General features: G+C 42.5%; 1 protein-coding gene across 2 annotated transcripts in view; it reads left to right on the forward strand.

Moving 5' to 3' along the window:
• The first annotated feature begins 848 nt into the window (after positions 1-848).
• Positions 849-16,375, forward strand: part of syt7a (synaptotagmin VIIa) — a 60,138-nt gene continuing 44,611 nt past the window's right edge. For both annotated transcript variants that reach the window (XM_068602259.1, XM_068602258.1), the window contains exon 1: positions 849-1,064. In XM_068602259.1, coding sequence (XP_068458360.1) covers positions 1,031-1,064 — 34 coding nt within the window. In that variant the 5' untranslated portion in view covers positions 849-1,030. The remainder of the gene's footprint in view (positions 1,065-16,375) is intronic.

Raw genomic sequence — 16,375 nt, forward strand, 5'->3', positions numbered from 1 at the left:
TGCACACATGATCTGCAAGGTGACATCTTTAAATGTATGGTTTTATCTTACATATCTAACCTGTTGATTTTATAATAAAATACATCATAGAAGACAAATCCTCACATTGTAAAAACTAAAATTAGTCATGTATTGGCTTTTTTTGCTTAATTAAATGACTAATCAGCAATTAAAATAACTGCAAATTAATTAAAATGAAAATAATCTTAGCATTGACCAGAGGCAACAATTAACAATTCATTTTGTGATAGTTTATATGATACCGTTATTTAGATATTATATGTTTTGTGCATTTTGCCACATTGGGATTGAGAAAAATATAGTACTGTATATATAATAATATAACAGTCTACACGATGAGTTCATTTACTCTTAAGATATTAAGGTTTTGCGTAAGTACATTTCTGGATACTTCTCCCAACACTAATGAGATGCCCAATCAAGCCATGCAACTTGTGTGCAAGTCTTGTCTAAATCCCATGAGGGAACTGACTGCACTCCTCATTTTATGCAGAGTAATTTATATATATATATATATATATATATATATATATATATATATATATATATATATATATATATATATATATATATATGTTTTTAATGACACACAGATCCACAAATAGAATCAATGATCTCACGTTGCAGCAGAGCAAACAGACTTCTTAATGACAGCTGCAAAAAAAAGTAACTTATGTTTTGTCCTCTGAGCCACAGTGAACCGGTGGTTAATAAAGAGAGAGAGAGCGAGAGAGAGAGCGAGAAGGAGGGAGGGAGACGAGAGAGAGAGAGAGAGAGAGAGAGAGAGAGAGAGAGAGAGAGAGAGAGAGAGAGAGAGAGATAGTGGGAGTCTCAAACTGGTTAGCCCACCTATCCACTAGGAGGAGAGAAGAGGCTGTTGAGGAGCAAGACAACAATAAACAGCTACTACTACAAACCACATCGTCGGAGTTCCCGATACGCGCCAGAGGAATACCAACAAATAATTGAGACAACGCCATCGCATTTGCCCCGGAGTGAATTAACAGCCATGTATCTGAACAGGGAAGAGGACAATAGCAAAGGTAAGATCCTGTCAAGAATTGCCACTCTTTGCGAGGAGCATCCTGACAGTTTCAAGGTGTTTCATTTCTGACCCGCTGTTTCTCTGTGAGGTGACACGACTGACAAGAAAAGGCGGGGATGTACTGTCACTCCCCGTATATATATTTGCTTTCTTTCTTAAACAGCATTCTCCTTTGACACGCAGGACCGGGGCTGTTAGTCAAAGTGTGGGCTGCCATTATGTAATATCAGTGCAGTTAATTGCCTCCAGGGAGGATGCTTATCAGTAGCCCAAATCCTGCATTAATTCCAATGCACCGTGTGCGATTAATTGTGAACCTGTTGTAGACAGAGCCACTTTATCATGTGCATCATATTAGCGGCGTGCATTGCCTTTTTGTTGTCAATGTTCAGGACATTGACCATAGATACTTAAGGGCAGCACAACACAAGGTCAAAGCCTCTAGCTACAAGGAAAACCAAGTGAATATAGGGTATTTATAGTGCTCCACGGCGTCCGGCATTCTGCAACAAAAAAGAAAGAAAAAAGAAGCTTACTAACGGAATGCAGCTTATGCTGAACGGGGAGCGACAGCCGAGCAGCGGCGAGAGGGGCAAAGAGGGTACAAAGGAGGCATATTTGAGTAATCTCTCCCACGTGTTTTTGAGGCGTGATTCCTTCCCTCCTCGGGTGCCCGGGAACACACTCGATCCCTATCACCTGCGGTTACCACGAAGCACAAATAACTCTCTGGGGCGGAGAGGCAATGCTAATTACCACCCAAATCTTCAGGTTATAGGAGACTAACACCTGCTGCTACCGAGAACCGGGGAGGAGGGCGGGGAGGAAAAGGGGGGGGGGGGGGGGGCAGAGCAAAAGGCAGAGTGGGAGGGGCTATCTTTGTTCATTTCCCCGTGATGTGAGATAATGGGATCTCACCACACACGGACAACACATGCTGCTGTACGAGGACGTGTGCGAGCAGCAGCAGCAGCAGCAGCAGCATCCGTGCATGACAGCAGCTCCGCATATGCCTCGACAGAAAAACAAAAGAAGCAAAAAAAATAAGTTGCAACCATTATTTCATGTAAGGGAAAAGCCTGGACTGCATTGAAGGCTACTTATGCGTCCAGAAAAGTTATTTGGAACAAAATGCATGTCCTTTTAGGTGAACAACGTCAGGTCACATTAAACTTGATAGCAACAGAAGTTGTAATATGACAATTAAGTTAATCATCATAATAATAATAGCCACAAAAGCTAACATTAACATCTTAAGGTTACTATGTTACAGCCCCACTGTGGCGGCAGCATAACCTTAATAGTTGCCCTGTTAACCCTTATTATAAAGGTTGCAAGTTGTCACGAGCAGCCGAGCTAATTCAAGATGTGCAAGGAAGTTAATTAACTGGCCTTCGCCAGCTGTGTTTCAGTTGATGCTATCTTCGAGTTTTTGGACCAGGAAGTGTTGAGAGGACTGGACAGGTTTTTAGTGGTCTGCCGTCACAGCTGAGGGATGTGAACTATCATCAAAATGACCAGATTATTAAAGCAGGATAGCAAAGCCGGTTGGATTGCACAGCAGTATCAGTCGCTTGGTCCTCCATCTTGATCCAGACAACTATTAATGGGGCTAAATTCCATATTTAGAGTATCAATATAGCAGAAAACAATTATATGGTATGTAAAGATACTTCCTCTCTGTGTGTTGTAATCCTGATTCATTGCTTTGTTTACATAGTTGGGTTGTTGTTTCACTGGTTGCTCAGAAGTTAATGTCTCCTAGACAAGGAATCATAACATAATCTGTTAATATCCTGATATGGTTAAACATGTTCATATTGCTGGGCCTCGTCAGACTTTTCATTTAGCACCTTTGTCGGGCAAAAAAAAAGTTACTCCAACACAATAAACACAATAAACTAAATGAGCTGCCCTCTATGTTCACCTCTTAGGAGCAATGCTAGCATGTGCACTAACTGAACTCACATGCTAGCATTGCCATCGTGCACACGATGCCATGCTAACAGCCTCACAGAACTGCTAGCGTGGCTAGCTCTTTTCTTGTTGAAGGTCAAAGAGGGATGCAAAGGAAAATGTTCGGAGCACAACAGACTGCATCGTGTATCGGACCTCACGATCCTGGACTCCATGCTTGTTCATAGCAGGTGTTGGGGGGTGAGGTAGGAAGATCAGGAGGGATCATTAGTGTGAGGTGCTGAAGTAATTAAAGACAAGATGTTGCAGAGTGAACATACCTGGAAACCTGTTGTTAGACCCAGGCGAAGACAAAAGGAGTTTTCCAGGGATAAATGGACAGCGAAGTTATGAGTAGGCCGACTACCAATGTGTCGGGGCTGCTCTGTTAAATAAGGGGCTCAATACTTCAGTTAATTGATTTATGAAGGCGGGTGTTCCTTTACGGCGGGTGTTTCCCTCGCTGCACTGCTGTGGCCTTTAAATTCACACGGCGTCTCAAGGTGGAGTGGCAGGGAGCCGGAGAAAGGTCTACCAGGGATGTATTGATTCTGGCCTGAGAGGATTAGAGGGGGGTGAGGACAAACAGGTTGCTCATATGAGGCGGACAATTACACAAACCACTTTCTATACTGTCAAATAAACATTGGAGATAAGACTGGATGTGGGCTTCAATTAAAACTACACTTAAAAACCGTATAGTATAGAAAGGAGGAAGGGATAAGTGGCACCCTACTATTGTCTCTTCAGTGTGCCGGCTAAATGGCTTGTTTTTTACCCACTGGAAAACATTCAACAACTATTTAGACTGCTCTTCTTGTTTAAAATGCAGCAGCGTGGCCTCCTGCAGGGTTTGATTGCAGGCCATTAAGAGACAACCTGGGGATGATCAGACCATCCAGCCCACATGCAGCCAGTCTTTCTTCATCACGGGGAAAATAGTAGTGGGAAAAACATTTGATTCTTCAGTAGGGCAGTCTGTTTAAGAATACATTGTTCGACTGAATTTAATTTGGCACAAAACTGTCACTTATCTGAAGATAACAGGAACAACATTCATGTGATAGGTGTGGCCGTTAACATTATGCTTTGCCTTTGGCAAAAATTAGAAATTTACTTTTCAAAGCAAAACACTTAACGGCAGTACACACACTTTATGTTTTATATTTCAAAGTATGGAAACACTAAAGATGTGCAAACTATTAAAACAGAACATTTGAAAGGTGTAAGGTGTTAAATACTATAGAGTTTAGCTTATCGTGCATCTTTGTTGCCCGGAAGTAATGATTATTTCATAAAAAATAAAACTGGCAACTATTTTGTTGGCCAATTGATTTTAACCAACACCCGCAAGTGTGAAAAATCTGTCAGGCAGGCGCCCCCCCCCCCTCCTTCCCCTCTCTGTACTGCACTGACTCACTTTTATCCCCACTTCAGAAACCGAGGGGCTCCTTTCCAACTGAAACAAAGTGCAGTTTTCAGCTCGTCGGTTGGCGGGGGAACAATAAAAAAAGAGCTTTCCAGCATCATCAATTGATGATTTGATGAACTGACTATAGTAGATTTGTTGGACAGGAGACGACGTCTTTATTGATCAAGTCCACTGAGGGAGAACGCTTCAGGTACAGGATTGGTTTGGGTAGAAGAAGCGTTCTGTGGGACCTGTGGTAGACTGACTTCATGTATTATGCATGTGATCACCTTGATCAGGATAACTGACAACAATAGGCGGATCTGTAATACAGCTTTACGGCCTCTCGTGGTGGAGCGGTGTCTCCCACAGGACGTATTCCCCTGTTGTCTTATTGCAAAGTCCAGCTCAGTCTACGCAGAACACTACAGTCTATGATCATATTTTCAAAAATAATGAAGAAATCAATGTAAAGCTTCACGTATTGGCTTTGCAGCATAGAGTTTTATCTCTGTCAACATTTTCTTATCTCCCTTCTATTTTTAGTCTGGAGACAGAGTTTGTGCTTCGGGGACAATTTGCCTTAAATTTATGTGATGTGTGGTCCTGTACTCTGTATGTCTGGCATCCCACACTATCTACCACTTGAATATGATATATAGGAAAATGCCAGGTTTGCTGTTGATTAATGTTGATGCTGGCCTTGCATTTGGGCCGGAGTCTAAATCTCTTGCCAGGAGTAACCAATCTAACTGACAAAAGTTTGGCATGTAGAGCCTGCCCTGCACGAAGAGAGTTCCTCAGATAGACCTTTTTCTTTTTTTTTTGGCATTCATGCACATAAATCATCAACCTTAAAAGGGTTGATATGATTAATAGAGAAGGAATTCCATGATTGTTAAAAAAAGATAAACTTTTAGAAATAGTTTAAGGTAATTTTCCCTCGGTTTCAAGAGTGACCTGATTCTGACCCAAAGTAATTGCTCCTTCTTAGCCAATTTATAAAATAACATCTTGCACAACCTATTCATGTTCACCAGAGGCTGAGTTGTAATCATTTTAGTGGTTTTGGTGATGCCATAATGTTTTAATCAAGCAACATCATAAGGTAAAAATTAATTTGGCCAATAATACCAGTCCTTATTATGCCCTTGTCTTTAGCAGTGCATGGTATACTAGCTTGGTGGTGTCAGATATGCAGTTCTCGGTATGCATCACTGGATTTTAACTGCTAAGGAAATTAAATGGTAAACGGAGTGGATTGTGGGGAGTCTTTAACATGGTGTGAAGTATAAGTGTCAGTGTTGGACTGTGAGTCCATACCCTCTTTGTTATTATTGCCCTGTAGAAATTGATGATGTCCTTCTTCTTCATGGCTGTTTTGCTAATGTGGGATGGACAATTATTTGGAGAGATTGCTTTGGCAGTCTTATAATGTCCATGCCCCTTGGAGCAAAATGAATTGAAGAACAGCTAGATGCTGGGAGAAAAGGTACGGTTATGGACTTAACGGCTACATTCAACATGTATATTTCTATGATCACACTTAAAAGGAGGATTACTGGAGATATTAATTCATGATGCCCTCTATTTTCCCTCTTAATAATATTTCAAGCATAACGCTGCCGTGAGCTATTCTGTGGTCTTGTCAGTTCGCTGTATTGCTATCTGATGTTGAGTATGAAAATGATGACATTTTACAGTGGAGCCTAAATTAAATACGTTGGTTTCGGTCTGTGAGCTTCAGATTGGGGAACTCAATCACAGCCGAGGCCTTTAGATATATGCACGGTACACATTGGCACAGGAATAGCATAATTGTAGAGAGCGCTTAATCAGCCCGTTTGACATTTAATAGATCACTCAATCACTTGAGCTCAAGTTTATTTAACTTTGAATGGATAGACAAACAGTTAACAGCTCCAATTTATTATTCGTGCATATGTATGTTGTGAGCGAAGCCATTGGGAACATCTCGAGGATCCCTGGAGTCAGAGGAACTGGCTACAATGCTGCGATGGAGGTAATTAGATGTTTTTGTAGTAACACCTGCAATGAAACGCGGCTTCGACCTGCTGTCTCACTGAGAGCGCTCATCATCCTCCCCGGTGAAACAGGAAGCCGTATCAGCCGTTTAGAGCAAAGCATAATCACGCCTTGAAATATCAAGCAATATGTGCTGCAAAGAAAATAAAATTGCATTTGTAGAGGAGAAAATAGAAGAAATCATTTTTTTTCTGGATTACCTTGCAGAACGGTTGAAACAGCACACTTAAATAACATGAAGTTGGTCTCATGTAATGAAAAGTAATGCTTGATATCAGTTATTTTTGTATTTTATTATACTTACTTGTCCTCATTACATAAAATAAGACATAAAACTTGTTGATACAGTTCCTCTTATGGTGGACTCTTCCTCAGCTGACTGCATTTGCGGAAGAGGAGGAGGTCTTTTACTTCTCCTCTCTCTGCCATGTTCTTTTCCTTTCTCCCATGTGTCTGGGGGGGAAGGAGGAAAAAGGACAGCGCCGGTTAACATCAGCCGGTCGGGGGGAAGAGTGATAGAAAGCAAGAGGTAGAGAAGCAGACAAATAGAGCAGAGGCGAGCGTGAAAGGATGGAGAGAGCTAGAGAGACAGAGGGAGAGGGAAAAGCAAAGAACAAGCCCTGGAGTGCTAGCCAGTCAAGGTCACACAGAGGAGAAGAGGCCCTGCATGTATATGTCTATGTGAGTGTGTGTGTGTGTGTGTGTGTTAAGGGAAAAACAGTGCGGGTGGGAGACTTACATAGTAAAGAATGAAGTGTTGGTGACAGCGGATTGGTTTAGTCTGGGATCGGGGATTTTATTGGGGAGAGATGAAGAAAGGAAGCAGGAAACGAGAGAGATGAAAAGAGCTTGTAATATGGCTTCACAACAGCTCTCTTTTAAAACTTAAGTCTTTTCAATCCTCTGTGACAGGAATGGCTTAATACATTTGTAACTTTTAACATGTTCAACTCAGACAGTGGTGGCACATTTGTAACGTTGATGATGTAGCTGTGTGCATAATGAGCATTTCCATGCACGATGTTGCATAACCGCACAGTCCCGCCGTGTCGTTCCAAGTTCTCTTTGCGGTCTCTTTCTCTCGCCACTCCACGACCTTTACTATCTCGCTGCAGCTCGCACTTTATAGGTGCTGTGATGCCTTCTGCAGAGTAAACACAATAACTCTGCAATAACCATCTTTTGGTCCTCTTAAAGCAAAGAGACAAGAGGAAGAACATGTTAATCTCATCCAGAGAACTTGATGATTAGTGATGGAAAAAGGGAGTCTATTGCATAATAGATAGCCCGGTGCTTGTCATCTTAGGATCAAGTGTTTTGAAAGCGGGATTGTGGTTTGCTGAGAACATTCTTTATTAGGTTATCCTAGCAGGATGCAAGGAGTCATTTGGAAATGTGATCACTGCCGTCTCTTCAAATATATTAGCCCTGTTTGCATCTCACACCCAGGAGAGATTATGCGTGTGAGCAGTTGCCATAGTGTTTTGGCGCACCACGGTGCTGATGTGAAAGATCGGAGATGGCTTGGGTGCTCTGTGACTTTATCTCTCTGGAGCAATGGTGTGTGTGATAACGTATGATGACTTTATATGCAGGTCAGGAGTTCACCCTGTGGGGGGCAGCGTGGGGTCACTTCCAGCTCTTCTCGTCATTATTTCTGTCTTAATGCGGTCATGCAACATTAATGTTATTTTACTTTTTAGAAAAACATAATTTTTTCCCTTATCTGACGTCCGAAAATGTGTTCACCACCACAAATCCTCACGCTAAACCTTCAGTGGTCACACAATCACATTCATTTAAAGACTCCAAGCTAATTATTGGCAATTATCCTGTTGACAGACATCATTACCAAATCCAAAGAGTAATTAATCTTTGCGCACCATGATTTTACATAGATGAGGAGTAATAGCTTCTGTAATAATGGCTTCAAAGCATTTTGACAGCTATAGACTATAATTGTACACATCTTAAACAGACCCAGTGGAACTGACCTGTAGTGTGTGCTCAATGACCCTGCACATCTGTATTATTATACTGGACAGCTGATTGAATAGAGACAGACATGAAACTAGGGCAGAGAAACAGGGGTATGACGTGCAATAAAGGGCCTCAGATGGAATCACATGTCGCTGGTTTATTGCATCTTCTTAACTATCATCCATATCGACTCTGAGCTTTCATAGAAACAAACTGCCCTATGTCATTAAAGTAATGCTTAAAGATACAGCTGGTAACTTTAATGAAATATACTTTCTGTCGCAATATCCTAACAGTATGAGACAGAAAATCTGTGAAAAAAAATCAGGCTCCTCTGCCTTTTTTTAGCACTCCTAATGGCATCTGCGAGATTCCACTGCGTTTCAAGGAAAACAAGCAATCAGAGCCGAGGAGCCTCTAACGCAGCTGTCAATCACTGCTCTGGGAGATCATAAACTGATTAAACTGTCAAAATAGGAGGCGCTGATCAAATATAAATCAACATTCTGTTAATGTATTGGCTATTTTTCACCTCACATGTTTCTGAATATAAAATTACGCGGACATTCTGGTCAGCTTCTGGATTTGGCTCTTAGGGCGTTTTACAACTTGGAGGAATCATCTGATTGAGGGCTATTTAAGTGTTTGTACTGGGAAGTTGATTTATCTCCAAATAATGTGTCAGCTGAGTTACAGATGCCGCTTTCTCAGTGTAAGTCAATGGGAAAACATATTTATTGGCCCTAGACAATGTACCAATGAATTGTAATTTCCCAATTTAGCCACCAGTCCGCCCTACGCTTTTTCGGTCGGCTTAGTACAGACTTAAGAGCTGTATCTCGACCATACAGCAAATTATCGTATTCCCCGAGAATCTGAACTATTCCTTTTAAAGGAAACCCTAATATTTACAATTAAAGATGTTTTAATAGTCCAAATAAATGTGGTAAAGAAGAAAATTATTCAAGAAAACACCTGGACACCTATGTCGAGAGCACACACACTGCCAATACTTCTGGTAAATTGATTGAAAACACTCAAGCGTTAAAAAAGTGAGCAGGAGCTAAGGTGAAAGGTAGTACGGTGAAAAGAAAGTATGCGTTTTTTATTCAGGTGAATGTTTTTTTGGACAAGTATTACACTGTTTACTTACAGTACAGCATGTTCCACAAGTTTGTGTGTGTGCTTGAGCATTCATTTCTGTGATTATGTGTGTAGCCACACTGTCTCTTGGTATTTAGCAAAAAAGTGTGTGATTTTGTGTGAGCCACCCTGTATCTGGCAAGGTAGTCAGACTGACAGATTGTGCTGTATGAGTGCCATCTCCTCAGCTTGGCTGCCGGTGCGTTTCTCCCTCGTTCCCCTCCTTCTTCCCTCCGTCTCATCATCCTTTTACTGTGCTTCAGTGGTGACCAGCATGGCGAGGGATATTTTTTCCCCCTTCATTTGCCTTATCAAGCTAGCTGCATAGGTAGGGTCTCTCACTGGATTAAGTCCAGTCACTGTTCCATAACTGTAGCTACAATAGCTGATGGATCAGCCCTCCAGGTCTGTCTCCTCTGCACTCCAGCCAAGGAGGTAGCTTGTGACAGTGTGAGGTTAAGATGCCAGAGTTGACAGCGGGCGCTGTGTATGTCCTTGCATTGCTCTCCTCCATTAGAGCTGTTCTCATCAGGACTAGTTAGAAAATACACAGCTAGCGGAAGAAGAAAGAGGCAGCTATTGCTCTGAAGGGTCTTCAATAGGATTGTGTGTGTTTCTGTGTGTTGGGAAAGTACACACAAACCGATTTCACACTCATGCTTTTACTAGAACCGCTGTGACGATGTTGAAAGATTTTCAGCAGTATCCTCGTTTTGCTCTTTTTTTTAAAGTCATTTTAAAATTGCCCTTGTTTGTAATGTGGTACCTCACTAGAGTTCCTTGTGGAGAATGAGGTGGAGGGAGCAGGAGGAGGAGCAGGTATAACAGGGAGTAATGAGCCTAGGCAGGAGGGACAGATGATATAGGTCAACCTGACACAGACAAAAGGAATACGCAGTCCCACACCTCTCAACCCAGCTATGGATTCACATGACTGAGTGGGAAATTGAAAACACGGGGTGGAGGGCAAATGAAGGGGTTTAGGAGTCATCAGCTGATCGTTTAGCCGTAGAAAAGCAACGCTTGCCCCATTCACGGTATAACTGAATAGCAGTTGTAAACACAAAAAGATCAAATTACTGATACCAACAGCTGGTAGACTCTTGTTATTGTTCTCTCTCTCCTCCTACTCCATCTCCAAAAATGATCTGGATTACTGTTTTCGCTGCTCCTCTCAATTCCCCACCAGTCATCTAACTTTTCGCGGACGCAGGCTTATCATCCTGTTTGCCTTGGCAGCAGCTGAATCGGTGCAGCTGGATAAGCACAATGAATTGGATGCAAACAATCGTGCATGCATGGGAGTGAGTTGAGAGAGAGCTCAGCCACAGACTCAGTAGAGCTGAGACACACCAGATTGGGCTGGCTCGTCCAAGCAGTACATTTCTGATTGGTCTGGGCTACAAAGCTGAAATTGTGCCTTTTGTGCCACTGGTCCACGAATCTGACATGCTATAGAAATATCTCTCACTCTTTTTCTCTCTCACGCTAATGAACAGCAGCGCTTTCCTCCATTCACAGATCATTTTTCCTGTTCGCAACATTCATTGATTAATGCCAACCGCCCTGAGACCCTGCTTAGTGATTATGGCTCTCACGCTTGGGAGTGGCCACTGATACCCTTAATGAGTCATAAAAGGCGAAAAATTATACACTCCAATAGTCTTGCCATTGGGTGATATTTCAATATTTGGTCACTCTCTCTCGGAGTCTATTTGCCCACACAGTTGGCACACGCTCACATGCCCTCAGACACACATTTGCGCAAGTAAACAGAGAAATCTTGACTTTCCAGTCCCATGGTGTGGTCCATGCACTCTGGATATTTGGGTACAGGCAGGATCCTGCTGCACAGCCTGGAAAAACAAACACGCAGGTCAAACAGAGAGCTCCCAGAATGCACTGTGATTCAGCTCAGCTCACTCACCACCAAAATACGCATGTTGATTACATAATCAAAACAAGGAGCCCGAATGCCAAAACCACTATAAAATAATTGTCATTCCATCATCTAGAGTGCTGACTCTACATCCTGCCTGTGGTGTGTTTCCTTCCTGGGTGATAATGTTTGCGAGCTGCTATATGAGACTGATTGTGCCAAATCATGTTGTCCTATATGTGATTATCCACTTGATAATGACAATGTATTGTTTCCACCCCGAGAGACGGTCAGCACACTGTTAACGGGATGATGGAGGTTTTGCTTGTTAATTGAGCTATCATAGAGCGGGATAATGCATGCATAGGACGTCATCGGAGCTGCCTCTCACACCATCTTTCCCTGGGGTAAATCTGTTCCTTCCTTGTCTCTGAGTCCATTGCCCTCTAAAACATACTGCTTAATTACAGCGCAACAGTGGGAGGAGGTGAGGACAAAGTGGGAGAAATGGGCAAAAGCCAGAAATATACAAGAGGAAGCTTTAAGCGTGTAGCCAGAGGAGGTAAAATGGGCGCTCGAGAACAGCTGTGAGAAACTGATGCCGGATAGGGAAGCAGCTCATAATTAGGATTGTTTTAGAAGTAGCGTTTCTTAAATTCAATTAATATTTGATCACGGCTGCACTCTGAGATCCCCCACTGAACAGGATCTGACTCTGAGGCAAACACACAATGACTGCACATCAGACATGGCGGAGGATTGACAGGCATGTGGCTCCCAGCTTCTTCCAACAGTCTTCCTCCTTCTTAAAGCGCCTGACAAACCTCATTAAGGACTGTTCACGCAGGCTCTATTGACATGAGACATACCAAGAAAGGCTCATGTTTTAAACAGCAGTTGCCCAAGGTTATATTGCAGAGCCTATATATGGATCTATAGCGCTTTGTGCCGTATAAGCTTTCATGCTATATGTGACGTATGTGTGGAATTTACCATCGGTTCCTCCTTCCGTATAACACGCTGGTGTCTAAGATGTAAAAAAAAAAATGACGGGCCCTGTTTTAATAACAGTGGGAATATTAACATTCAGTGCAGATACATTTTGCACTCAGTCCAACTCCCAGAGCCACGTTCACACCCTCGCCTTTACTCCTGAAATATTGATATAATGTAACAGGCTATTTGCATTGGATATTTTATTCAGTGTCATATTTGCATCTCATAAATGGCTGGTCAGTATTTCTTTAGATTACCGTTGAAATTTAGAAACTTGCATAACTGGGACAGATTTAGATCGGAGGAGCAGCGGAAGTTTGTGAGAGGAGGGGAGTGTGAAGTTTGTGAGCTGTGAATCGCTTGGGGAAGTTCACCAAAAATGTTTCTTGTGTCCTTTTGGCTGCTCCATTTTCCTCTGATCCTTCTTCTTTTTCTAAACACAGAGCTCTAAGCTCCGTCTCCCACTGTTTATTACACACTGTTTGTAACAGCACTTTATGTAATGTGCTTCAGACAGATTTGACAGGCTGGAATGTAGTCCATAAAATACCTCTTCTTGAAGTACTATCTACCAAGATATCACAAGCCCAGGTACAAGGAGGCTACGAGGTAGACTATGGGAAAGAAAGCTGGAGTGAGAGGAAAGAGGAGGGGCTTAATCGGTTTAAATAAGGTTAAGGGGTTTAATTTGGAATATTAGATTGATAATATACAAGGGCAGCAATTCTTTGAGCATACATTATCTTTGAGGTGTAAAGAACACAAACACACAGCATCGTTTGATGCTCTGGTTTTCAGAAGAACCTGTTTCAGGCTTTAATATGTCTTGAGTGGTTATATTGGAGTGTATGACCATCTTTGTAGTGCTGACCTGAGGTTGTTACCGTGTGCAGTGATGGGTAAGAAAAATCCATGGCGGGCAGCCATTGTCGTGCTGTTTCATTGGTTTGAGGCAACGCTTGATGCTCCACCTGTGGGACGCAATCTGATTGGGGAATGGAGACCTACATGTCTGTTTAAGTCGATTGTCGAACCACCTGCATAGTCTTCATTCACACATTTTGCACATGCTTTGTTCATTCTTATTTAACAAAATGTTTAGCCACACAGCTACAATAAGCTGTCATTTTATCAGAAAGCGTAATTAGAAGAAATCTCTGTGCCTGAAAATCCAGTTGTCAAACTGTAATAACTTGTTTGCCAACAACAGTTGCATGTTAAATATCTTTGTTTTACTACACGTGATAGTGCAAACAGACATACAATTCAATACACATGCTTAAAATCCCGGATTCCTGCAGGCATTCTTCCTGCTAAAAGCAAGTAGACTAGCGAACATTTCAAGGCCGTGTGCATGACTGACTCTGCTCACTGAGGCTCTGTTTGCAGTCGGAGCCCAAATGCATCTCATCTGATCACCAGTGAAAAGCCCTAAACACAGGTGTAATTGCACCAACACATAGCTTTGAGGCTTTCCTGGGATTGAATCTCTCAAACAGCATTCAGGGGGGGTCAGTGATGCATGTGACTGCACACTCAGTGTAACGTGAAAGCAAGGGCCGTGGGGTCATCTTTAACTTTGTACAACACACATACAGCACGACAAGTTGTTTGTTTGTGGCAAATAGCAGGAGCAGTGTTTTGAAGGGAATTCATGAGGGAACTTCTCTCGTCTCTGTGGCTCAGCATAAATGTATTTTTCTGTTCAGCAGCGGTTGTAGTTTCCCACAAACAAAATCACATGTGAGCCACATTGAGAAACTTTTAGACCTTTTCAAGATTTTCAGCTCAATCTAGACATTTTCTGGATACTGTTGGTCTGAACAGGCCATGAAGCACATGTGGAGGAGCGGTTCTCTGACAGGATTATGGGCCACCAGCCACCACAATCAAGCCAAGTAGGATTTGTCAAAATCACGGCCAGCTGGAAAAGGTAGAAATACAATGCGATATAAAACAGCATTTGTTCTTATCAAAATCTAGCCTCTTTGGCCATCATAGCTGTCATCAACAATCACAGCTGTTTCAGGGGGGAAATTATTGATTTGCGTGATGAGTAAGCCCTGTCTTTTCCTTTTGTGGCTTTGCAGTGGAAAGCAGGCAAATGAAAAGCTCTGAGCAGCTGTAGGCCTGCATGCTCGTGCTCGCTCACTGTCTTTCTCCAAAAGACACTACACGGCCACAACTAGCCAAATGCGCGGCCTCTTCTCCCCCCTCACTACTCCCCCTCCCCCACAGCCTCCAGCCTGCCAGTCCCCAACTAGCACAGCCTTGAGGTAGGGCATGCTGGCAGTCCTAACATGCTCTGGACTAAACCTATTTTGGGTGCTTTTTGAGCAAAGGTTTGCACAATCATTCATGCCAGATGCAGGATGGAGTGACACTTCAGACCCCTCCCCCTACTTATAGTTACATCATCCGTTTATGACCACTCAACCATACATCATGCAAGAACATTGTGCGAGTGGCACTTGTCAGTTCACCAGTCGCTGGAGACAATGGGCCGAGGGTCCAAAGGGGACTGTATGTGCCATTCTTCCTTCTCTCAGATTCCGTTCTCCACAACTGTCAGCCCACATAGGAATCCTCCAGAACAGCCTGAGGAATCACCCCGCATCACCAGCCTAAGCAAAGCACACGTTCCAACAATTACACAAACAGGCATGGACATATACCCCCACACACATACCCTGCCTCAACCTTACATTTCATCTGTGCATCAATTAGTGTTATGAAACGGTATAGTGTCAGCCACTTCACACATAGCCATTAGATAACTGTCAGCAATTTGTGTATAACCATCCCATTAGCTGGTCACTAATACGCCACAAAGGACTTGAGTTCCCGATCGAATATGTATTCTACTTTTTTACTTAACTGCATTAGTTTTATGGAACATGGCCTGTGATGTAATGTAACATATTTTTTAACCACGTGAGCAGTTCTGTGAGGCTGTACTATGGCACAGTGGTGCTTTGATCAAAATGCTCACGCCAGCATGCTAACATGCTAATTTGTAGCAGGTATAATACCACGCACACCTGTAGTTTACCCTGTTAGCATAATAACATTTTATAATTGGCACAGTACAGCTGAGACTGATGGAAATGTCATTATTTTTGCCCATACTTGATCGTAAACCAAAGTATTGAAGAAACAATCCATTCAATAATTGTTATACGCCTCGGGGGCTTACTGACTGACCATATACTGCTGGAATGGCTAAAGATGTTCCCTGAACTTTCCGCACAAAACTAAACCAATTCTAACCAAACTAGGCCACTGAAGTGGAAAGAAAGAAACACAACAACGATCTGTTTAATACAACCTAATTGTCTCTACTAATCTAACAGGAACCATTGTTTGTTCCTGCATCGCTTTGTGTTCTCAAGAGCCCCTCAGTCGGCTTAAAGGTCAGGTTGCATACAAATCACACAATCACCCTGTTTGTCCTTTTCGTAATTTAACAGACCTCATAGAGTCTTAGGACTGAGAGGCTGCCTCAAAGCATCCGCTATCCTTCGCCAACTCCATCTGGCCCGTTACTCATTATGAGAATTATAGCTCTGTAGAAGAGAGTTAATAAATCAACCCTGGATCAGGTTAGTTCCGCCTCTTTGTTTTTCCTTCCAGTGACAATAAATAAGGCTTGTAATGCCAGCAAGATTGTTTGTGACACCGTACTGTAGTTTGCATTGGCCCTGTTCAGGCGCCGCCCAGTGAACACAGCATCGTCAGGAGGGCACACAGTAAATTGAGAAAGTGATGGAAAACAACACTCCAGCACATTTTCTACAATTAATCATATTTTTTTTGTAGTAGAAATACTGTGCTTCTCATTATTACCCTGCCAAAGAGACACTTTACACAATTTCCAGTAATAACTTCAATCTCTTCT

Source organism: Clinocottus analis, unplaced genomic scaffold (assembly GCF_023055335.1).
Source record: "Clinocottus analis isolate CAN_PGR_092001 unplaced genomic scaffold, fCliAna1.0.p SCAF_6, whole genome shotgun sequence".
Classification (NCBI taxonomy): domain Eukaryota; kingdom Metazoa; phylum Chordata; class Actinopteri; order Perciformes; family Cottidae; genus Clinocottus; species Clinocottus analis.